The following is a 23,411-nucleotide window of genomic DNA, read 5'->3' as shown; positions in this document are numbered from 1 at the left end:
CCGAGGCGCGGCAGGGCCAGCGGGAGCTGTCCGTGGTGCTGACTTCTGCCGTTGGTTTGGCCGGACCCGCCGCCCGCTGAGCGCGCTGCAGCCAAACAGGGGGCTCGTGTGGCGGGGGCGCGGGAGGCTGAGGGTCCTCAGGTCCGCGACCAGCGCCAGGCTTTGCTGTTAAATCCCAGCCCGGGCCCTCTAGCGTCTCTGCCTTCCGCAACCTGGCCGCTAGGCAGGACCCAGCGCTTAAGAACGGGTCAGTCGTGCCTCTCTCAAGCCCCCAGCTGCACTGTAATCTCCCACCGCTACTTCCTCCCCTGCTCCTTCCCTCCTAAGACTGCACCGGGTCCTCTCGATAGCCTGACGCTTCGCGCCTCTCCTCTGCCCTCCTCCACTGCGCGCTCCTCCGGAGCGTGACCCTCCAGGGGCCGTGCAAGCTCCTGCAGTCGAGATTCGTCCTCTTCGCTGCTCTGGCCAGGTTTGCCGGCCCCTCCTCCCGTTTCGGATTCCATCCTCCCCACACTGTCCTCTTCACTAGTTCTCTAAGCACCGAGCAGGGCAGAGCGCGCTCCACCCCCATTTTCCATACATGGGAGCTGGAGTGGGGGGCGGAGCTGAGGGGAGGCGCTCCCAGTCCCCCTCAGAAGCTGCTAGCCCACTGGGAACATTTGGATCCGTTCAGCTCCCGTGGAGAAGCGAGACCGGATCACCGACGTGGGCAGAGGACTGCCGGGGGCCAGCAGAAATTCTGCCCCTTCTTCCCGCGAGCGCTTTCCCGCCCTCCAAACCCCACTCCCAGGTAGGATCGCGCTCCTGGGTTTGCCTGCGTGGACTGCGAGGACCGTAAATAGAGGCGGAAGCGTTTAAATAAGCCGTGTGTTCTAACCGTGCTTAGGTTTATTTTACAGGGGTGGGAGGACAGCCCTTTTTGTTACTTTTGCTGTTGTTCTGTGGCCGGTTATTCCCAAGGGAGGACTCGGGCGATGGGGGAGGGGCGCGGCTGGTGTAAGAGGTCGGATGGAGAATGGGAAGGGAAGTGACGGACTTTGATTACCTTCGAACAGGTGGCCATGGCCTCATCGCCCACTCGGGGCCCCAGGGTTTCTGACTTATTTTCTGGGCTGCCGCCGGCGGTCACAACTCCCGCCAACCAGAGCGCAGAGGCGTCGGCGGGCAACGGGTCGGTGGCTGGCGCGGACGCTCCGGCCGTCACGCCCTTCCAGAGCCTGCAGCTGGTGCATCAGCTGAAGGGGCTGATCGTGCTGCTCTACAGCGTCGTTGTGGTCGTGGGGCTGGTGGGCAACTGCCTGCTGGTGCTGGTGATCGCGCGGGTGCGCCGGCTGCACAACGTGACCAACTTCCTCATCGGTAACCTCGCCTTGTCCGACGTGCTCATGTGCGCCGCCTGCGTGCCGCTCACGCTGGCCTACGCCTTCGAGCCACGCGGCTGGGTGTTCGGCGGCGGCCTGTGCCACCTGGTCTTCTTCCTGCAGCCGGTCACCGTCTACGTGTCGGTGTTCACGCTCACCACCATCGCAGTGGACCGCTACGTCGTGCTGGTGCACCCGCTGCGGCGGCGCATCTCGCTGCGCCTCAGCGCGTACGCGGTGCTGGCCATCTGGGCGCTGTCCGCGGTGCTGGCGCTGCCTGCTGCCATGCACACTTATCACGTGGAGCTCAAGCCACACGACGTGCGCCTCTGCGAGGAGTTCTGGGGTTCCCAGGAGCGCCAGCGCCAGCTCTACGCCTGGGGGCTGCTGCTGGTCACCTATCTGCTCCCTCTGCTGGTCATCCTCCTGTCTTACGTCCGGGTGTCCGTGAAGCTCCGCAACCGCGTGGTGCCCGGCTGCGTGACCCAGAGCCAGGCCGACTGGCACCGCGCGCGGCGCCGGCGCACCTTCTGCTTGCTGGTAGTGGTCGTGGTGGTGTTCGCCGTCTGCTGGCTGCCGCTACACGTCTTCAACCTGCTGCGGGACCTCGACCCGCGCGCCATCGACCCCTACGCGTTTGGGCTGGTGCAGCTGCTCTGCCACTGGCTCGCCATGAGCTCGGCCTGCTACAACCCCTTCATCTACGCCTGGCTGCACGACAGCTTCCGCGAGGAGCTGCGCAAACTGTTGCTCGCTTGGCCACGCAAGATCGCGCCCCATGGCCAGAATATGACCGTCAGCGTGGTCATCTGATGCCACTTAGCCAGGCCTTGGTCAAGGAGCTGCATTTCCACTGGCCTCCGAGGGCACCACTCGAGGTCAACCTGGAGAGCTTATTCTCAGCACCAGAGCTAGCAAAGCCAACAGAGGGCAACATTTCCAGCCCAGCCCTCTTGTCCGGCTGTCTGTCTTGTCCTTGTGTCTTTGTAAAATGTTAAGTGGGCTTTGGTGAGAGTCTTGCTCTTTGCTTGGGGGTAAGCCAGAGAGAGGGCAGAGGATTTATTATTTCTTCTTTATGCCCTTGAAGGACAAACAAAAACTTTTTCTCCATGTTCAGAAAAGTATTTCAGAACCATGATTGCCTTCCTGGCATCCCCTCCTCCTGCTCATTGGTGAAATGCACAGTGTGAATGGGATTTAAAAGAAATGCATTGGGCTTGGTAAAGATTTTCAGTTTGCCTTCAGAAAAGGACTCAGCTGAGAGGATCCTGATATTGCTTAGTGCATTTGAACCCTTGCATTTCTAGAATTTCAGGTAAATATGTATTAGAAATCTACGTTTAGGATTTCAGCATTTCCTGAATAAGACCTTTATATGCCCAAAGGGTCCTTTTAAAACCACTTGAGTTTATAGTACAAAAACACCTACAAGCTCCCTTTAGAAAGGTCTTGCTTTTGTTTCTCCCCTTTCCTCCCCAACTACTATCTAAAAATTTTGAGACGAATTAGTCAATGAAGAGATAGATAAAAACAGATAAAGAGGAAAAGGTCCAATTCACTTAAGAGGGCATTTAATTGTACATAAGGACAGACATCCTCTGTGTATGTGTGTTTGTGTATGTGTGTGTACACATTCAGTGTTTGCCACAAAGTGGGCACTCAAATATTTGGTTTTCTGAATACTCAATGTAAACTGTGTGGCATGGCATTCTCTTGCAGTCTCTAATTGCTCACTTGCAACAGATCAACAGCTGTCATCTGACTGCTCAGCACCTGCTCTGTAGTGATTCTTGGAACATGATCAACCCAGAAATCAAGAACCAGCAGAAGTTTATTTAAGGACAGAACAGAAGAATAAGCTACCATCCACATGCTGTGTAGATCAAACACTAATTACTTCCAGGGTTAAGGGAACAGGTGAAGACTGTGGAGCATGATCCCAGGCTGATAATCATCACCTTAACCTCCTGTGAGTTCTGTAAATGAGGACAAGTGCCTTGGGACAAGGGTCTCCACACTGTTGGAACAGCAACTTGGGCAGTGAGGACAGGAGTCTTGGGAAATGATACATAATATCCAGCTGTCACATCAGCCTCTGTGTTCCCAGTAACTCAGTCACCATCCATAAGGTTCAACTACTTTCCCAACTCACTGAACACAAGAATCACTGTTTCCCTCCTCCTGCTTCTCTTATTCTCAGAAATAAGCTCATTCCTTCATTAAAATGTGCACTAAAAGGAAAGAGGGATGATACGGGAATGACAAGTGTTTAGTCCTATTACATTCATGTCAATAACCATGGTGGGAGTGGGAGTGATCACGGTTGGGCTGGTTAGCATAGGATTCTTTAGTAGTTACTGGGCTAGACTTTTTGCACACAATAAAGGGTAGGAAAGGCTAGTTTGGGAGAAAGGAAAAGGCAGGCAAAGATGGTATGGAGGCTATCTCTGGCAATGGTGCTAAATGAACTTGAGCTTCATCCATGGATTGGAGAACAAAGAACCTGTGTGCTAATACTGCAGCCCACCCCGCCCCAGATGAGTTCATCTCCCAGGCATCCTGAGGATAGCTTCTCTGCTTCTAGCAGCTCTATTACTTGGGAGGCTCAGGGCAGACATTTCCCATTCCCTTTGATTCCTTTGATGGTCATGTGTGGAGAGTGTAGGTGGTAGGGGGAAGGAGAGGGATTATTTGGGGAGGGATCTGATTCATTGTGGGCTCTTTGTTGGAAGGTTTGAATCACTGGTTCTCAGCCCTGGCTACTCCTAGAATCACCTGGGGAACTTTTTTTTTTAAATTGATGTCTGGGCCCTCCTCCTAAAAGTCTAATTGATTTGAGATGGTGCCTGGACACTAGCATTTTCCAAAGCACTTCAGGGGATTTTAATGTGAAACCAAAATTAAGCACCTTAAGAATTATCCTTTCTAGGCCCGGGAGTGGTGGCTCAGACCTGTAATCCCAGCACTTTGGGAGACCAAGGCAGGCAGATCACGAGGTCAGGAGTTTGAGACCAGCCTGACCAACATGGTGAAACCCCATCTCTACTAAAAATACAAAAATTAGCCGGGTGTGGCGGTGCACACCTGTAATCCCAGCTACTCAGGAGGCTGAGGCTGGAGGATTTCTTGAACCTGGGGAGGAAGAGTTGCAGTGAGCTGAGATTGTGCCACTGTACTCCAACCTGGGTGACAGAGCAAGACTCGGTCTCGGGGTTGGGTGGGGGTGGGGGTGGGGGGGTGGGGGTGGGGAAATATCCTCTTTCTAATGAATCTTAGAAACGTCCGAATAAAGCTTTAGTTGCACCTGTGAAAGGTGTTAATAATTTGGAGTTGAATTGGATGGTGTTACATGTCATACTTAGAGAATACTCTTTTAGTCTTCAGACAATACCTGCTCAATCAGAGGCAAATTATTGAAATCCAAATATATAGGGATTCATTCAACAGTTTACTTACTTATTTCTTTTGTATCAGTCCAATCAAGTCAGAAGGAATGTCATCATTCAACCTTAGTTCAATTGTATTATAAATTTACATACCATGGCCTGGTACCATGGCTCACATCTGTAATTCCAAAACTTTGGGAGGCTGAAGGGGGAGAATTGCTTGCACCCAGGAGTTCAAGACAAGTCTGGGAAATACGGCAAAACTCCATCTCTACAAAAAATAGCTGGACATGATGGTGCACACCTGCGGTCCCAGCTACTTGGGACGCCAAGGCAGGAGGATCACTGTAGCCTGGGAGGATTACTAGGCTGCAGTGAGCTGTCATTACACCACTGACTCCAGTCTCAGTGACAGAGCAAAACCTAGTCTCAAACAAACAAAAAACCAAAAATAATTTACATAGCATGAATTATTTTGAATCCTGGTTGTCAGGGTGTTAGAAAAAGTGCTCCCTGATTAAGTTTATATCAACTATGAAGAACAAGCATCTCCATTAACTACTGGAAAAGTTGCCACTGGTTTCTGTCATGCCTACAACTTAAGTTTGAAACACTTACATGGACTTTATAAACAGTCTAAAGAGGTTGGAGAATTAGGTTGTGCTTATAAACATCTTTATATATTATGAAAACTGGAAACTGAACAGCAATTCTCACAACATCTGGTATCTGTTTTGGACTAGTTTATAAATCAAACCAAATTTCAAAAAAATCAGAGGTGAGTCCCAGAGAGAACTGCATAGGATTGTAGGTAGAAAAATTTAATAATTCATTTTGGTTAATATCAAGCATCTAAGATGTATACATAGGGCTCTTCCGGCAAGGAGTCATATAGGCAGGCAAACAGGGAACTGAGCCAGTGGTACTTGGCAGCAGCCCTTCTCAAAGCTGATGGGAGGTTCTGTAATCCTCTTTGCAAGCATTGTCACCAGGTCTCACTTTTGGCAGCCATTCAATAGATTTATCTCACTAAACTGGCAGAAGAGCGTTTCAATGTATGCTCCAACAGCTACCTGGAAATAGCAATTGTGAGAGATGCTAAGGTAATGATTCCAATTCCTATAACCATCTGATTTTTTGTCCTTGTGAATTTTCAATCTGCTGTTTTACTGGGATAGCTAAGTTCCAGGTTTGTTTTTTCAGGTAGGCTAACCCACCACCTCTGTCCTGTGATTTCCTTCCTGAACATCTAGTAGTCTTTCAAATGCAAGGCACAAAACTAACCTCAAGAGTGTGGTTAGATCTGGGGTTGAACACAGGGCCTGTCCCCTCACAGACGAGAGGTCAGGAGCACCTTTGTTTCCCAAGGCAGGTTCTTGATTGATTTACCTCCCTGCGTTGATGTCTTTGCTGTGTAAAATGCACATGTTGCTGAATCACATGTGAAGCTCTACATGCTGGGGTTTATACTGTTTGACATTTTGTGGGAGCTCAATAAATACTAAATCAGCACAGTCTTCAGTCACGGGATTAATAAACCAAGCCAGTTATACACATGGGGTAACTCCACAACCTCAGGATAGCCAGAGTCAAAGCAAGGATAAATCATGCCAAGGAAAACAGGCTACTCCATCTAGATTTGTCAACTCCACCTTATTCTAGAAATGAACTGTTCATTCTGGGTCTTCTGTGACCCCCTGCCCCCAACCTCAGTAAGGCCAGCATTTAAATATATGGCATCAAGCTGTCTACTCCCCAAGACTGCATGTGCCTAAATCCATGGGTCCATCAAAATGAGAACTTCATGCCTAATTTCTATACCATCAAATATCAGTTATTTAAATGTTTGCATTTTATCACCCATTTCTCACATATAACTTGGGAAGGTCTAACATCCCACATGTGGGTCTATAAGCAAAATCATGAAGTTTCTAAAATGTTCATGATGGAGTCATAAAGATTTTTCGGTACACCTAAAATACCATCTAAAAATGGACATATGTATACCTTTTCAGCGACCCACTTATCCTGCAAAGGAAACTAGTATACAGATGTGGGAAATGTAAAATATTTGGATGGATGAGAGTTACAATCTTGTTAAGACTGCACATTTACCTATCAATCTTTGGAAGCAGAAAATCTTATTTTGAAAACTGAACATGCATTCCTCTCACAGGTTTTTGAATTTTCTTTGCTTTTAACATAATTCCTCTCTTTCCCACACTTTATTTTTCATGCCTTTTTCTGCTAATTTTTCATATTATCTATATCTCCTCTCTGAAGCCCCTTCTGCCTCAGTGAAGGGGAACTGGTGGGATTCAAGTACCCATCTCCTGGTCAATCACTACAAAGTGAAAGATGATGGTGAGAACCCTGGCTAATTCCACTGCAGAAGGCAGTCTGCACCGAGCTCCTACAAGGCTGCAGTGTGTTGTTATTTCCCACCCACTGTGGGTTCTCGGAGTTCACACAATTGGTCATTTTGCAGTGAAACTCCAGGCTCAGGTGGATAACAGGAGTTTGCACAGACTCTCCACAGGGCTGTCAACCTGATAAGTCTCACAGAGAGCTCTCCAGAGGAGCCTAACAATGAAAGGTCAAATGTGTTTCGTTTTTATGTTTGGTGCTGGAGTAAAGAAACTGGAGTCAAAAAAAAGCAAAGGAGAAACAGTCTCTGCTTTTAAGCATTCTCTGCCTCTCTGCCTCCCTCAGCTCTCACAATATCCTCTTCTTAACTTGCTGATAACTAAATCCCCTGGTCTCAGGACCCATCTCCTCCTTCTGAAATGACGTCCAGTGAAAAATGGAAAGCTATACGGTGAAACTCCTCTTTGCTCCGCGCCCAGTTATTGCCAAGCAATGAAAACACTCTTTTGACCTGGAAAAATTAAGCAAAGACTCCAGGTTTGAGCTCTAGGTTAGCAGTCAGGCACTGGGCTTTCCTCCCTAGCCTATACCACAGTCCCTCTGGGGTCTTCTTCCTAGAATGCTGGCCCACCACCTGGGTAGGAGGTGCAGTGCTGCATCATAATATGCCCTGGCAGTCAGATATGGTAGCCTGGCCACTGCCCGTATGCCCACAAGCAGGTTCCTGTGAGGGGACTGTCCTTCTGAAGCCACTGCCTTTTGCAGGGCAAATGCTAGGGGCACACTGACCTTAGAAAGAAGACCCAGGAGCAGCTACAGGTGGAAAACTGGACCACTGGTAAGCACCTTCAATGGCAATAACTTTTTTTTTTTTTTTGAGACGGAGTCTCACTCTGTCACCCAGGTTGGAGTGCAGTTGTGTGATCTTGGCTCACTGCAACTTCTGCCGCCCGAGTTCAAGCGATTCTCCTGCCTCAGCCTCCTGAGTAGTTGGGATTACAGGCACCTGCCACCGCACCCGGCTAATTTTTGTATTGTTAGTAGAGACGGGGTGTCACCATCTTGGCCAGGTTGGTCTCGAACTCCTGATGTCGTGATCCACCCACCTTGGCCTCCCAAAGTGCTGGGATTACAGGCCTGAGCCACCGCGCAGGGCCAATAACTGACTCTTAAGGACAGACCTCAATTCCTGTTTACTTCTACCCTAGTTTGTTCTTATCCCAGACTCCTTCAGCAAACCCTTTCTATGACATAACTACAGAGCTTGTGGCACTGACACATCAATGTTAGTTTCTGGGAGAGGAGGGGATGTCTTCCGAAAGCCTAGAGCGAGATTAACAAGGAGCAGTCTCACGGTGCAGCTGGGCCAAAGCAAAATGACCTGCCCGCCGGGAATTAGGCTCCACCCGGGCTGCCCATGGGATGGTAATCTGGTGGCGAAGGAGGCGTTCTGATTCAGAGCTGAGGAAGATCACATGTTCAGAGCGCTGCAGGGGAACCCGGGAGCCCTGCTGGGCCTGTGTGCAGCGCCAGCACACCGGGCGCCACCACCAGAGCCTCCCTCCCTGCTAGGTTGAGCTGGCTCCCAGGCCGCCTGTGCGTCCCAGACCGGCTGCTGGGACAACTCATCCGCTCGAAAGGCAAAGGCTTCCTCCTGGGCGGTCATTCCTGGGGTGCTGCAAGCCGCTGTTCATCGTGGGCTGTGCTCTTGACACCTCGGAGGGGGTCCTGGGTAACTCCCTACTTATCCACCTCAGCAGCAGGACCCGGCCCCTGCACAGCGTGACCCACGTGTTCCTGTGCCCCTGCGGGTACCGCTGACCTCGGCCTCCGTAGTTGAATCGCGGTGCTGGAGGCACCGCTGTCTTGTGGTCCTCGTGTAGCCGCGCTAGGTGTCCTCGCCGTGGTTCGCTTTATGAGTTCGTGGCTATTTGGCGGTTGAGCTCCACGCTGGACGTTCCCAGGAGGCTGCACACCTATTTAGCTGACCTTGTAGTGGTGGAGAGCGCCAGATCTCCGCCAAGGGCATGCCATATAGTCGACCCCCTGTTCGCCTCCCTGTGGCCTCTGACGAAGGCTCTCGGTCCTCCCAGCCGTCTCTGAGCGCTGCCAGCCCCGGCCACCGGGCGCCCCCAGAAGGAGGGTGGCCGCAGGGTCGCGGCGCCTTCTACTGCTCTCCAGGGTGACGTGCGAAATCTGCTGCCACCCCTTGCGCTCTTCATCTGCTCCAGGGTCTGGACATGAACCTCATCCCTAACGCTATTTTCAGTGCCTCGAACTGCTCCGCCCCTGGCGCCGTGGACACCAGCGCCACCCTGGATGCTCTCAGTTCTTGCTGAACTCCGGGCCTTGCCTCTGGTCTCCGTCCTCTGCCTGTCGCCCTCACTCTTCTACTCCCCAAACCCAAATGGAGGCCAGGGTCCATGCCTGGTGTCTCGGCCTCTGCCCACGCCCCTTCCCCTCCTCCCGCTGCTCGCTCTTTCCCGGGTCCTAGCCCGGGGCACCGAGGCTGCTGGGCCGGAAGTGGTGGGGAGTGGCGTGTGCTAGCGCTGCGGTGCCCGGGTCCCTGCACCCGTGCGCAGCCAGGGTCCTGGGTCCACCTGCCTGCCGAGGCGGACCCGCTGTTCTTCTAGAGGCCCAGGCATTGGCTGCGGGGGTGAGAGCGGATGTTCGTTCACAAGCCGGGTCCTCGGGGAATCTGTGGGGACCCTCTCCTGCCCTGTCTAGCTGTGTGTCCAGCCCTGGCACGGGGAGCTCCCCAGGAGCACAGAGGACGCTCTCTGGGGCCCTTCTCCGTGGCAGGTTCTGTCGCCTTGGTCAGGTGATCCACACTCAGTTCCTTCAGACGTCCCTTGATCACTGTGGAAACGACGTCTCCACCTCCAAGAGGGAAATCCGGAGCTCCCGAATGGTGGAGCGCTGGCCGGCGCAGAGCAGGGCGATCCAGCATCCTCAAGAGTGGGTGACTGGGCACGGGGCCGCTTGGCAGGTGCTGGGCTCCCCGTCCAGCTCTGGCATTATTGCGTCACCTTGGTCATTGTTTTCTGCGCATCACCTCCAAGTTCGAAGCAGCACAAACCACCTATTTCGCGTGATGGGGGCTCGAGGAGTCTACATCCTTCGAACTCCTTGCTAGAGGAAATGGTCCGGACTAGGGGCAAAGAGGGAAGGAAATTTGCAGGTCAAGAGGTAGTCGCCCCGCAGGCCTCTCCCAGTGGGGCTTCTGGAGCAGCAGTTGCCTTTGCTTTTCCAGGGTGTGCAGCCCCCAGCTAAGTCCACACGCACTGAAAGCCGAGGTTCCTGCAACGTGGTGAATTCATACGTTAGGCTTTTGGAAGAGGAGGGGTCAGCTGGTGGAACCACAGCAGCCCAGAAGAAAAGCCAAACCCACCTGTTAGTCCGTTGCCCCAGGCAATTCGTTGATCTAAAGCTAGTCCTGCTGAATAGCAAAGACAGCTGTAGATTTTTTTTAATTACAAAATCAACTTTTTTTTCCTTTAATAAGTGAATATCTCCCACCTGTCTTCCCTGGGAGCATTAACAGTTTGTGCTTTTCCTTCCTAGGCCCTTCCAGGAGTATTCACAAACATATTCACAGTATTTTACCAAAATGCGATTAAACTACATCATTGTTGTGTAACTGACTTCCACATCCCTCCTCCTAAGATTATATCAAAGAAGACTTCCATGTTGGGTCATACTCGTTCTGGCTGAAGAGGAATCCATGCCTGGATAGACTACTATTCAATCATTTTTCAGCCAGTGAGTGGTGTGGGTTGGAAGAGACAAATCTGAACTTAGAAGGTCCCCTAAGCCCCGCAGGAAATACAGAGGAGTCGAAGTCTAATCACAGCCACTGAAAAGCTGTCCCTCTGTCCTTGGAGGGTGAGGTCCTCCTTGAAGCTCTCCAAGAGACCAAAACCATCTGAGTGGTGGGGTGGGACTCCTTCCCCTTAGCTGCTTCCAGATCCTGCACAGCACCCCATCAGGGCTGGTATGGGCCCGCCAGCTGTCCTCTGGCAGTCAGCAACTGTTGTCTATGAGACTCTACCCACCCAGCGAAGGATTTTCCCAGGAGTCGGGAGCATAGTAGGGTCCCTCTTCTAGCCATGAATCCACATGGGCACAGGTCCATGAAGAGTCAAATCCTTCACCTTATTTACCCGCAGGCAAGCATTTCAGCAGGGCCCTAATACTGTTGAGGATTTGTCAACAAAGGTGAAGGTGAAGGGTAGGGAAATATGAAGTATGGTGCAGGAACCAGTAGCTACTACAAGCAGAGGAGCTGTTATCTCTCAATCCAGAGACCAGAGGGCAGGGAGGATTTGCTGAAACGCCCAAGGGTAGAGTCACTTAAAGGAGACTGTCTCCAGATGAGCAGTAGCCTTAAGTAGAGGGATGGAGCCAGCCTAGGATGGAGGGTTGAGCCAGCCTGGGGTGGAGGGATGGGGCCAGCCTGGGATTGTGGGATGGGCCAACCTGGTGTGGAGGGATGGAGCCAGCCTCAGGTGGAAGGATGGGGCCAGCCTGGAGTGGAGAGATGGGGACAGCCCAGGATGGAAGGATGAGGTCAGCCTGGGGTGGAGAAATGGAGCCAGTTGACTTCTGTACTAAGTGTCAGAAAAGTGATACATAAACAAATGCCATGTGAATTCAATGGTGGGGCTATTCACATATGACCCCGGCGGTCAGAAAAGCCTTCATGCAGGAGGTGACATTTGAGCTAGACTTTGAAGGATGCCTGGGATTTTCTTTTCCTTTTTTTTCTGAGACAGAATCTCCCTCTGTTGCCCAGGCTGGAGTGCAGTGGCACGATCTTGGCTCACTGCAACCTCTGCCTCCTGGGTTCAAGTGATTCTCTTGCCTCAGCCTCCCGAGTAGCTGGGATTATAGGTGTCCACCACCATGCCTGGATAATTTTTGTATTTTTAGTAGGGACAGGGTTTCACTATGTTGGTCAGGTTGGTCTCGAACTCCTGACCTCAAATGATCCATCCACCTTGGCCCCCAAAAGTGCTGGGATTACAGGCATGAGCCACCACCCTCGGCCGATGCCTGGGATTTTATGTAACGAAGAGAGTAGTGGCAGGAGAGCATGCTATGGGCAGGGTAAGGCAGTTAGCAAAGGAAGGAAAGGGTGATGCCCATTTGAAAGAGTGCAGGCTGTGCTTACGAGAGAGAGTGGTGAAAAGTTGGCTGAAACTAGATTCAGGAAGATTAATAATACCAGTTAGGTTTGCTGAGTTCTTACTGTGTGTAAGGCACAGTGCTGTACCTTACATTGCATCACTTATTTCTCAGGACATTAGGAAGTAGACATTCTCATTGTTATTTTTATTTTATGGATAGGAAAACAGACATTTAGAAAAGTCAAGCAATTTGCCAAGATGTGATGTATGGGAGGTGGTAGAGCTGGGATTCAGTCCAAAGCCTGCCTTCCTAACCACTTTTGTAAAGTCCTGCCTTGAGTTTCAACCTAAGGAGTCTGGCTCTTCTTGGGAGGCAGTGGGGAGCCAGTGAAGGTTTAGGGTGAGTGGGAAATAAAAGAATGACTTGTTTAGGAATGTACTCTGGGACCTAATGCTGGCAAAAGGGAAAGTGTGGAATGGGAAGGCAGGAAGTGGGGAAATACATTAAGGAATAATTGCATGGTCCTGGAGAGAGAGAATCAGGACTGGAAGTGGGGCAGTTTAAGTGAAGATGAAGAAGAGATAGGTGGAAAAGGGTCTTAGAAAATTAGCATCAGATATCTGAATGTCTTACCTGGTTCAACTTTTCACGTTTGCTCCAGGAAGAACAGGTAGCATATAGGATCTAGGCCATAGGTGCTCAATACCCACATCAATCAGGAATGCTTTCTGTAGGAAGTAACAGAATACCAAACTAATCACAAGGCAGAAGTCCTAGGGTTCTTTATCATCTGATTTACAAAGAAGTCTGGAGATGGGTGCTTTTCAGGTTGGCCCAGTAGCTCAAACATGTCATTGAAGACCTAAAATCTTTCTCTGTCTTTTGCCTCCATTCATCCTTAACTGCTTCACCTTTGTCCTCATGCTGTTACCTCAGGTCTTCAAAATGGCTGCTAAAACTCCGGATACTCATCCACATCCGAGGCAAGAAGGAAGGGGAAAGGGAAACACCAGCAGCTCTCCCTCAGTGCAGGAAGGCGGAGGCTTTCTCAGGTGCTCTCGTTATGTATCACTGGCTAGAATTGGGTGACGTACCCCTAACTGAAAGGGAGGCTGGGAAAGAAACACTTTTACGCCTCTAAAATGGGAGGTTCATACTGGCCACTGGGTTATCTGGCCCACAGGGCTACCACAAGTCTGGGGCGGCATCTTCTTCAGGCCTTGTTCCATATTCGAGAGCCCTTGTTCCATATGCTTCCCAAATGAGAGGGAACAAACACGTGTTGGGTTCTGAAAAGTGGCAGATTGTAACTCGGGGAACATGGGCCTGAGTAACCACTGCTCACGAATGGCTTCCAGTCAGGCCTGCCAGTGTTGGGATTCACATTTTATGAGTCATCAGCTGTGTCTTAGCAGATAGCTGCTAGAAAGTTGAAGTTAATTTCATTTTTAAAAATGTCATAAGGTAATCATAAAGCGTAGAGACTCGATGGCCATGAAAATGGATGAAAACCAACATAAAGGTACTTGATGCTAAAGCATAACTGTGCTCACTGCTGAGTTTTTTCCCCATTTTTATGTTATGATGCTATTCTTGTTTTTATGCTTCCAGATAATGATAAGAGGGAGAGTTGGTTACCTGCTCTGTTGCCAAACTCCCACAATGCAGAATCCTGGTCATTTTTTTTTTTTTTTTTTTTTTTCTTGGTGGTCGCCCAGGCTGGAGTGCAGTGGCGCGATCTCGGCTCACTGCAAGCTCCGCCTCCCGGGTTCACGCCATTGTCCTGCCTCAGCCTCCCGAGTAGCTGGGACTACAGGCACCCGCCACCACGCCTGGCTAATTTTTTGTATTTTTAGTAGAGACGGGGTTTCACCGTGTTAGCCAGGATGGTCTCTACCTTCTGACCTTGTGATCTGCCCACCTCAGCCTCCCAAAGTGCTGGGATTACAGGCGTGAGCCACCACACCCGGCCAACCCTGGTCATTTTAAGGCAATTTTGAAGTGCAGGATTCCCGCTCTGCCCAACATGTAGGTCCCTGCACAGACGTTGGCATTTGTTACAGCACCTTTGGTCAACCTTCCCTTAGGGCCAGGGGCTAGTGTGTGCCTGCTGTATACTTTTTGTAGCTCAGGGTTCAAAACCTCCAGTTTTCTGAGAAGTTGCCAAAGTCAACCTCCATTGTTTTGAGGCATAGTCACGTTGAATCTCACCAGGCCCAGGATTCTGTGACAAAGTCCCTCAGAGAAGAAGACCATAGGAAGGCATAGCTGTTCCCTAAGAGATAACCCTGAGGTGACACATGGCCTCCTCCTCTTAGGAACCGTGGGTAGCTCAATCCGTCCTACAGTTGGCCTGATGCTTCTGCAATGCTGTTTAGAATAACACCCCATTTCCTACTGCAGCATCTTCTACCTTGCTCTCCTGGAGGAAGAGATCTTTTCCTTCAGGTCTCAGCTTAAATGTCACCTCCTCAGAGATGCCCTCTCTGACTGCCTTCATTTAAAGGGCTCTGGCCTCTTATTCTTTAGTTTATCGCTTTGCTTTTTCTCTTCATGATGCTCATCACAGTTTGTCATGACACACTGGTCTGTCCTTCTCTATGAGATGTGAGCTTTGTAGGGGGAGAGTCCATATCTCCTTTCTTCACCCATGTATCTCCAGGGTCCAGCGCACTTCCCTGCAGTGAGCCAGGCTGCACCCAAGAGGGCTATGACCACAAGGTTAGTGCCTTCATCCATGGGCTGGGCATAGGCTTTTGCCAGGGGAATTTCCATTATGTTCCCAGTATTGTCTTTGAAAGTACCCATAAATGACTTGTTCAGGAATGTACTAGATTTCCCTTCTTGTTTTTCTCATTTAGAGGCTCCCTTAATCACACAACTATGAGATCAGAGATTATGAAACTTCAAATAGCAAAAACAAACGAGTTAAATGACTTGCTTCAGAATGCAGGTACCATTATCTGATTTTACTAAATTGAAAGGCTCCCAAACCTGGCTGTGCATTGGAATCATTTGCACAGCTTTTTAAAAACACAGGTTCCTAGTACCTACCTGAGACCTACTAGATAAGAAACCCTTGATGTGAAACTATATTTTCAAAATGTCATGTTTGGGAATCAATTAAAAAAATGTTGATGTAGTGAACATGTTAAAAATAACAAGCTCGGCTGGGCGTGGTGGCTCATGTCTGTAATCCCAGCACTTTGGGAGGCCAAGTCAGGTGGATCACTTGAGGTCAGGAGTTCGAGACCATCCTGGCCAACATGGTTGAAACCCCATCTCTACTAAAAATACAAAAATCAGCCCAACATGGTGTGCCTGTAGTCCCAGCTACTCGGGAGGCTGAGGCAGGAGGATCGCTTGAACCTGGGAGGCAGAGGTTGCAGTGAGCCAAGATCATGCCACTGAACTCCAGCCTGGGTGACAGATTGAGACCCTGTCACAAAACAAAAGAAAACAAAATCAAGCTTGCTAGGAGACACATCCTTGTGTTATTGAACCAGAATTCTAGTAGCAAATTGGCCTAGGTCACGGGGTGGGTGTTTCTCAGGTGCCTCAAATGTGTAAGGTGCAATCTTTGGAGCATTTTCTCAGTCCAACTTCAAACAAGAGATAAGAACTCTCCGAGGGTGAAGTAAGCCCTGCAGGTGCCTCAGAGCTCTATGGTCTCTCCAGGAACTGGGGGCAGCCTGGTGGGCTCGGGATGGTGCACACAGTGGGTGCTTGGGGTCCTGCTGTCCTTGCAATGCAAAGTCAGCACAAGCGGTGGGGTCATGTTTCTTCCTGAGATTCCTACTCCAAGCTGTGCTCACACATCTTCAACACCAGCAACAGCCCTGCGGGATTGATACTGGTATCCCAGTTTTACAGATAAACAGACTGAAACTCAGAGAAGTCATTTATCCACAGGGCAGTGGCACTGGGATTCGAATCCAGACCTGTCTGGTCCCTAAACCCCTTTCTGTTACACTGTCCTACCTCACACAATGGACATAATAATAATGACAAACAATAATAGTAATAACTATTGAAACACACCTGATAGCAGTAGCTTAAGCACACCCTTAGAATCACCACATGGCAGATGCACCTGAATGTGTGTTCTGCGTGAGGGAGCCCAGGTGTGGCCAACTCAGAGATTCATTCCTTGGCTATTAGGAGCATCTGAGCCCCTGATTAGACATCTTATTGAAAATTTACTACATACTAGGCAGTGAAGTATTTTACAGATAGATAGAAACTCTATGAGGTTAGAATTATGGAAATCCCATGTATCTGTTAGCTTTGGCTGTGTAACAAACCGCCCCAAAACATAGTGGCTCATGCTGTGTCAAACCCCTAACCACTCCAATAAGGAAGGCACCAGGTTCAAGAGACTGAAGAAGAGACCCAGAGCCAGCAAATGAGACATGGGGTTTTATTAGGGGCTTACATACAGGGGAGAGAGTCCAGTGGTAGTGGGCTGGGCGGGAGAACTGCCTTACATACAGAAATGGCCTAGTGGTGGTGGGCTAGACAACATAACTGCACAGCCCTGTGGTAGTGGGCTGGGCAAGATACCACAACCACTTGCTAACAGCCTGCAATTTCTGTAGCATTTTGACTTAACACCCTCCTGTTAACAACCTCCACCTGGCAACCTTCATTTGACCCAAAACTCAGGGCCTCAAATCATCTGTGTAGCCTGTATTTAATGGGACTGACCAGGGACTCAGATGATTCTCATAGATAAGGAATTAATCTGAGTTGGCCACACCTGGACTCCCTAACGCAAAACACACACTCAGGTGCGTCTGCCATAGGGTCATTCTAAGGGCATGCTTACACTACTGCTATCAGGTGTGTTTACCATTCAGCTTAAATCAATAAAAAGTTATAGCTCACCGTTCTGTAGGTCAGCTGGGCAGTCCTTCTGATCCTCTGGCTGGCTCAGCTGATTTCCGTCTCCTGGTGAGTTGGCTGGGACTGGTTGACCTCACAAATCAACCTACAGTGCCTTCACAAGTCTGGTGGTTGGCAGGCTACTGTATTAGGGACCCTCAGCTGGAACCACTTATCTCTTCCTCACATAGCCTCTCATCCTCCTAGGCCAACCTGGGCTATTCACATGGTGGTAGAATTCCAACAGAGGGAGTGGAAGCTTCTAAATTTATCACAGTGTAGGCTTGGGACTCATACAACAGTACCCCTGCTTTATTCTATTGGGCAAAATCAGCCACAAGGCAGCCCAGATTCAAGGGGTGGGGAAATAGGCTCCACCTCTCAAAGGAAAGAGCTACAAAATATTTGTGGCCGTTGCCAATCTATGTATACCGTACTTTGTAGGTCAGGAAAGTACGTAACAGAGAGATTGAGTAGCTTGGCCAAGACCATACAGCTTGTAAGTCAGCAGCAAAGTTGGGAATCAAGCTCAGGCAGGCTTCTCCAAAGCCCATATTCCTTCCCAATTATCCCATGCTGCCTCTCGAGAACTGTACTGTTTCCTAACATGTGATGGGTTTTCCTGAACTGCGCTTTCTCTCTCCCTGTCCCCATTGCTTTGTGTTTGCCAGTATCCTTCGACGTCCAGACAGCTGGTCTCCTGGCACATGTTGTGCAAAGGCTGGCCTCGAGACAAAACTAAACCCACAGTGGGTCTCCCAAGCCAACCCGTACCCCCTCTGTGGATGCTGACCAAGTGAGGTCTGATATTCTGTCATTAGATAGACTTCCTTGCCTCCCTTTCTCTCCTCCTTTCCCTCCCTTCTCTCCTTACCCTCCCTCCCTCATAACATTTATTACCCATATCTTTCTTCTGCCTTTGCTACTGGTTATTTTCCACTCCAATGGAAGGATGAAGAATGCTCTGGCTGCTTGAATGAATGCCCTACTAAATACACCAGTGCATGAGCAATTTATCAAGCCATTCTTGCTCAGGTGCCCATTATGATAATTAGCAGGTAATAATACTCGGGGGCCGCAGCTAAAGCCTGAATAGAAATCAGCCTGGTTGGACTAAGAAAAGAAAAATCATGGTAAGACTGTATTTACGCACCCATTTCTCATGCTTATTGTCTAGGTAGTTAGGATGTGTGTCTCAATGAATCTGTTCATTAAGGGTGATTTGGTTTTGTGTTTATTTAACACTCAGCATCCCTTCCCTGTGGTCAGCGCACCTGCTCAGAGAGCATAGTTCATCGTGTTGTTTTTTGGCTGCAAACCAGACTCACGGTGAACAGGCCAACTCCTGGATGCTTGCAGCTGATGGAACAGAACCTAAGAGGAGCAGACACAGCCTTGCACTTTACAGCAATAAGGCTGATTTCTGCATTTGATTGTTGACTGTTATTCTGGGACACGCCAGGCACTGCCCACTTTACAGAATTCTGCTTGCTGCTGTGCCTGCTGGGACTTGGAGAAGATTGAGTTTCCTGCTGGCTAGTCATGCTGTAAAATATCCTATTCCGGGCGGGGAGAGACTGACATACACATAGAGGCCAAGATCCTCAGAAGGACCATGAGGGAATATCTGATTCATTCCCCTCATTCAACAGATGAGATGACTGAGGCCCAGAGAGGGTATAGGGCTTATCCCAGGGCACACAGCCTGTGTTAGTGACACAGCAGGAACATACGTCAGTGATTTTGTTTCAATTCTTAGTATCATTATTTTTCTGACTTTATAAATCATTCGTCTTATTTTTAAACTAAACAATATATGAAAATATAAGGAAGACATAGAAAAATGCAAGTGGTTTGTTAAACTCTACAAGAATATCACTGTGAGTTTATGCATGATCAGGCTTATTTCAGACACAGTTAAGAATAAAGCAGCTGGGCCAGGTGTGGTGGCTCACGTCTGTAATCCCAGCACTTTGGGAGGTCAAGGTGGGAGGGATGCTTGAGTCCAGGAGTTTGAGACCAGCCTAGGCAACATAGCGAGGTCTCATCTCTATTAAAAAAAAAAAGAATAAATTTGCCAAGGAGAATAGAACTGGCAGATAATTGAATAGCAGATAGCCATCGATTGATGGATTTCTTTTAAAACAATTTATTGAACACACTCAGCTTTTACAATGACAGCAGGTCAGTGGATTCAGTTCCCAGTGAAGCTTATTTAAAGCAAAGATGTCGATTTATACCTCACTTTTCCATCATGAAGCATGGTGCTGCAATGTTGGATTCCGGGACAAACAGAGAAAGGAGAGGGTATAGCGGGGACTCACTTAGGGCGAGTTCCCACAATGCAAGAATTCTTGTTGGGTGTTTACTATTTTTTTTTGACATATATATATATCTTTACAGTAACTTTTAAAATATAGGTAGTAGTGTATGCATTTAATATCAAAGAAATTTAGGTGCTAAGAGATGAGTTTATCTTGCCCAAGAATGGCAGCAAGAAGCTTCATAAGCTTATTCAATAAGAAGCCAGACTGGTCCAGTGGGGAGCACAGTGGGGATGAATGAATGCCACCTTCTTCCACTCTCTGTCTCCCTCAGATCAAGCTTAAAATTACAGGGAGGGAATACACGATGGACTTGACTTTGTTCCCCTGGCCCACTTCATTTAAATCTCTAAGGATATTGACTTCTGTTGGTAACTGGATAACAACTGCTCCAGTCTTTGGCCTGTACTCCATCCTTTGTGGTTTAATCATGGTTTTCATGCCTGTTTTCTGACCCCAGGACAATGGTAAGTACCCAGTGACAGAGACCATGTTTCATCTCTTGTACCTCCCAGATAAGACAGCTTAGTATGAAAAAATATGAATGAGTAGGTGAGTATATGAATGGATGTGTGAGTGAAGCATCTGAAAGAGGCAAGACACTCTTCTCCCTGTAGTCAGATGATTCTAGGGACATTTGTTTTTGGGGCTGCCCAGCCTCCATTGCCCCTTCCTGATGGAACTTCCCCTTTCTTTGGTGGAATTAACTCTTTCTCTGTAGTTCCAGATAGGTGGGACTGCAGTCAGGTTCCCTGCTCTGTGTGGCCACGGGAACAAAACCAGGTTAATCTCTTTGTACTATTACGCTAGAGAGCAGGAGAGTTAACATAGACCAGGAGCAAAACTACAAATGTATCTTGAATGCAAACTGGTTTTGATACTTTTATTCTGATAGGGATGAAAAAGAATGCATTTGCCTGATGAAAGGCTATAATATATCACATATCAGAGGCCAGGTTAATAATTTATAGCTAAGACACCATATTCAGCACAGCAGCTGCAGTTGCTTGGCTGAGTTTACAGCACTCCAATGTCATCTTCTAGCATCTATCTAGTTTTTACAAGGTCCAGCTTTGTGAATAAAATGGAGGTAATGAATAATCACAACCTCTGCATCTTTAGGTCTATAAGGGTGGCACTAATTTGTGCCATTCCCTCTGGGACACAGTATTGCTTTTGATTTACTGTTTTGGCTGGGAGGGGCTGTTTTAGTTTTTCTGAAGGCCTTCCCCATTCTGATAGGTCTTATCCCAGAGACCATGAAACTAATGTAGACGTTATACTATCAAGTGAGTTTATTCTAACTATCTGGGAACCACAAAAATGAACACCAGGTGAATCCATAGACCCAGTAGGCCTACTGCAAGTCAAATCTGGCTGAGAGTTCATATATTACCTGGCCCCCAAATACCCCCAACTATAATTGGGGGGGCATGGTGGAGCTTTGGGTCTCTAGGTGTCAGTGCCAATGGATATCCTGTGCTGACAGTCCTTGAACTGTTTGGGTATTCCTGTTCCCTCAGTGTACAGCGGCCTAAGTAGACGGCTGTAGGACCTCTTAGGGAAAGACTGCAAGAATCACTACCATGTATACTTGCTCGGGTGTTGCTGAATCCTTCCTCCTAAGACCTATCTCTGCTTTAGTCAATGGATTCTGGGTCTGAAAACTGGCTTGGGTACAAAAACTGGACACAGGACCATGACTTTTTATTGACATGACTATTCTCAATCTCTGGATCAAAATTTTGGTTATGTTAGCCCAGATATCCCTGTCCCATGTGTCAGCATCCCATCCTTTCCCAGTGGGGCCTTGACTGTAACAAGGGTTAGGTTAAGAGCTTGGTTACCTTTGCAATTAAGTCTGGCTTTGGTCCTCAGCTTTCTCTGCCCTTTGGCAGCAGATCAGAGCCTTCTTATATGTTCCCAGGAAAACTCTCTGGCTTTTACACGTAGCTTTAAGTGGCCAGTTAATTACCCTCAGCTGTTTGTTATTTATTTTTTTTTTTTTTGAGACCGAGCGTTGCTCTTGTCACTCAGGCTGGAGTGCAATGATGCGATCTCGGGTCACTGCAACCTCTGCCTCCTGTGTTCAAGCAATTCTCCTGCCTCAGCCTCCCAAGTATCTGCAAGTACAGGTGCCCGCCACCACGCCAGACTAATTTTTGTATTTTTAGTAGAGATGGGGTTTCAAAGTGACAATCAAGTTTAGCGACAGCCAACACCCTTTCAGCATCACCAGGAGCTATCTGAGCTTCACCGTAAGTGATGGGGTCCACATGCCAGTTGCATGATTCTATATCAGCGTGTGCTTTCTTGGACCATTCTTGGCACCCGTGATTGCAGGTTGGGTTACTCAGGAAGCAGATTGGAGATTAGCACATGGGGGTATTTATTAGGAAATGCTCTTGGAATCAATATCTGTGGAAGGAAAAGGAAAGATCGGGAAGGTAGAAGGAGAAATTGATTTCTATTAAGTGTCAGTGGAGGCCTTAGCTGATCCGACAGGTTGCTCTGAAGCTGGGATGATTCTTCAGAGTTGTTCTGATTTGGAGCAAGGAGTTGGGTCTTTATTTCCCAGCACCAATTTGGATACTGGATGCAGCCTGTCCCTAAAAGAGACAGGATCTTGGGGGAGGCAATTTTCTTTCTTGTTGAAGCAATCCTTGAAGAGGGCTGACAGCTGAGAGCTGTCTTCTGCCAGCACTCCCAGCAGCTGGGGAATACATCCATTTTCCCTGAAGGCAGAGCTGGGTGACACATCACAGTGCTCAGCATGCTTTGTGTGCTCTACCAAGTAAAGGGACTCTACTCATCTTCAGATGCCTCCTCTAGTATCACAGGAAAACTAGGAGAAGCATTGAAATTTCAGGAGTTCCTTTCCCTTGGCACCATTCTTCATTTCACTGTAAACGAAAGGAGCAAGCAGAGTGGAAAATTTGTCTTGCCTCTATCTCCCTACCTCCCTAGAAGACAAAGCAAATATTTCCAAATTTGTTCTAAGTAATATATTTCCCCCATTTTTCTACACAGTTAATACGCATAGAGGAAGCAGAGGATTGACATCTTTACGACGTTGAGTCTTTCAAACCATGGACATGGTATGTCTCTCTATTTTGATCTTTTTTGATTTCTTTCATCAGTAATGTTCAGCCCACGAGTCCTGTAAATGTTTTGCTAGATTTATACCTAAGTATTCCATTTTTTGAGCAACGGTACATAGTTTTAAATTTTCAATTTCATATTCAAGTTTTCATTGCATATGTATACATGTACAATTGATTTTGATTTTCATTTATCTTTTACCTGCTACCTTGCTGAAGTCACTTAATTCTAGGAGGGGGGTGTGTGTGTGTGTGTGTGTATGTGTGTGTGTGTGTGTATTCCTGGGATATTCTACATAGACAATCATGTCATCTGCAAACAGGGATAGTTTTAATTCTTCCTTCCTTTGTGATCTATTTGCTTTGTATTACCTTTACTTCCTTATTGCACTGGCTACTGCTCCCACTGCTATGTTAAATAAAAGTGGCGGGAGTAAATATCCTTGCCTTGTCCCTAATGTCAGCTGTAGCTTTTCTGTAGATGCTCTTTATCAAGTTGGGGAAGTGTCTCTCTATGCCCATTGTTCTGAGGTTATTGTCATAACAATGGGTGTTGAATTTTGGCAAATGCCTTTTATGCATCAGATGACATGATTATGAAATTTTTATTCTCTAGCTTGTTAACAAGGTAGAGTACATTGATTAATTATCAAATACTGACCCAGCCTTGCATCTCTGGAATAAACCCCACTTGGTCATGGTGTATTATTTTTTATATATTGCTGAGTTATATCTGCTAATATTGCACTAAGAATTTTTGCATCTATGTTAGTGAAGGATGCTGGTCTGTTCTTAAAAAGATTTGTACTATCCTTGTCTGATTTTGGTCTCAGAGTAATACTAGCCTGAGGAAATTAA

General features: G+C 48.2%; 1 protein-coding gene across 3 annotated transcripts; it reads left to right on the top strand.

The window, feature by feature from the left end:
• Window positions 1-600: 600 nt before the first annotated feature.
• PRLHR (prolactin releasing hormone receptor) lies at window positions 601-22,550 on the top strand. Of its 3 annotated transcripts, none has more exons than XR_007728765.1 (2): window positions 601-790; window positions 22,483-22,495. XR_007728765.1 is itself a non-coding variant. In XM_050803987.1 (2 exons), the coding sequence occupies exon 2, from the start codon at window positions 1,062-1,064 to the stop codon at window positions 2,172-2,174; it is 1,113 nt and encodes a 370-aa protein (XP_050659944.1). In that variant the 5' UTR covers window positions 601-790; window positions 1,056-1,061; the 3' UTR covers window positions 2,175-6,264. The 3 variants fall into 3 exon arrangements, 1 of the variants encoding a protein (XP_050659944.1); XM_050803987.1 differs by lacking the exon at window positions 22,483-22,495 and adding an exon at window positions 1,056-6,264; XR_007728766.1 differs by lacking the exon at window positions 601-790 and adding an exon at window positions 7,637-7,952 and having other exon boundaries at window positions 22,483-22,550.
• The last annotated feature ends 861 nt before the right edge of the window (window positions 22,551-23,411 follow it).

Source organism: Macaca thibetana, chromosome 9 (genome assembly GCF_024542745.1).
Source record: "Macaca thibetana thibetana isolate TM-01 chromosome 9, ASM2454274v1, whole genome shotgun sequence".
Classification (NCBI taxonomy): Eukaryota; Metazoa; Chordata; class Mammalia; order Primates; family Cercopithecidae; genus Macaca; species Macaca thibetana.
Note: the sequence above shows the minus strand (reverse complement) of the source record. Positions and strands in the feature narration are given on the sequence as shown.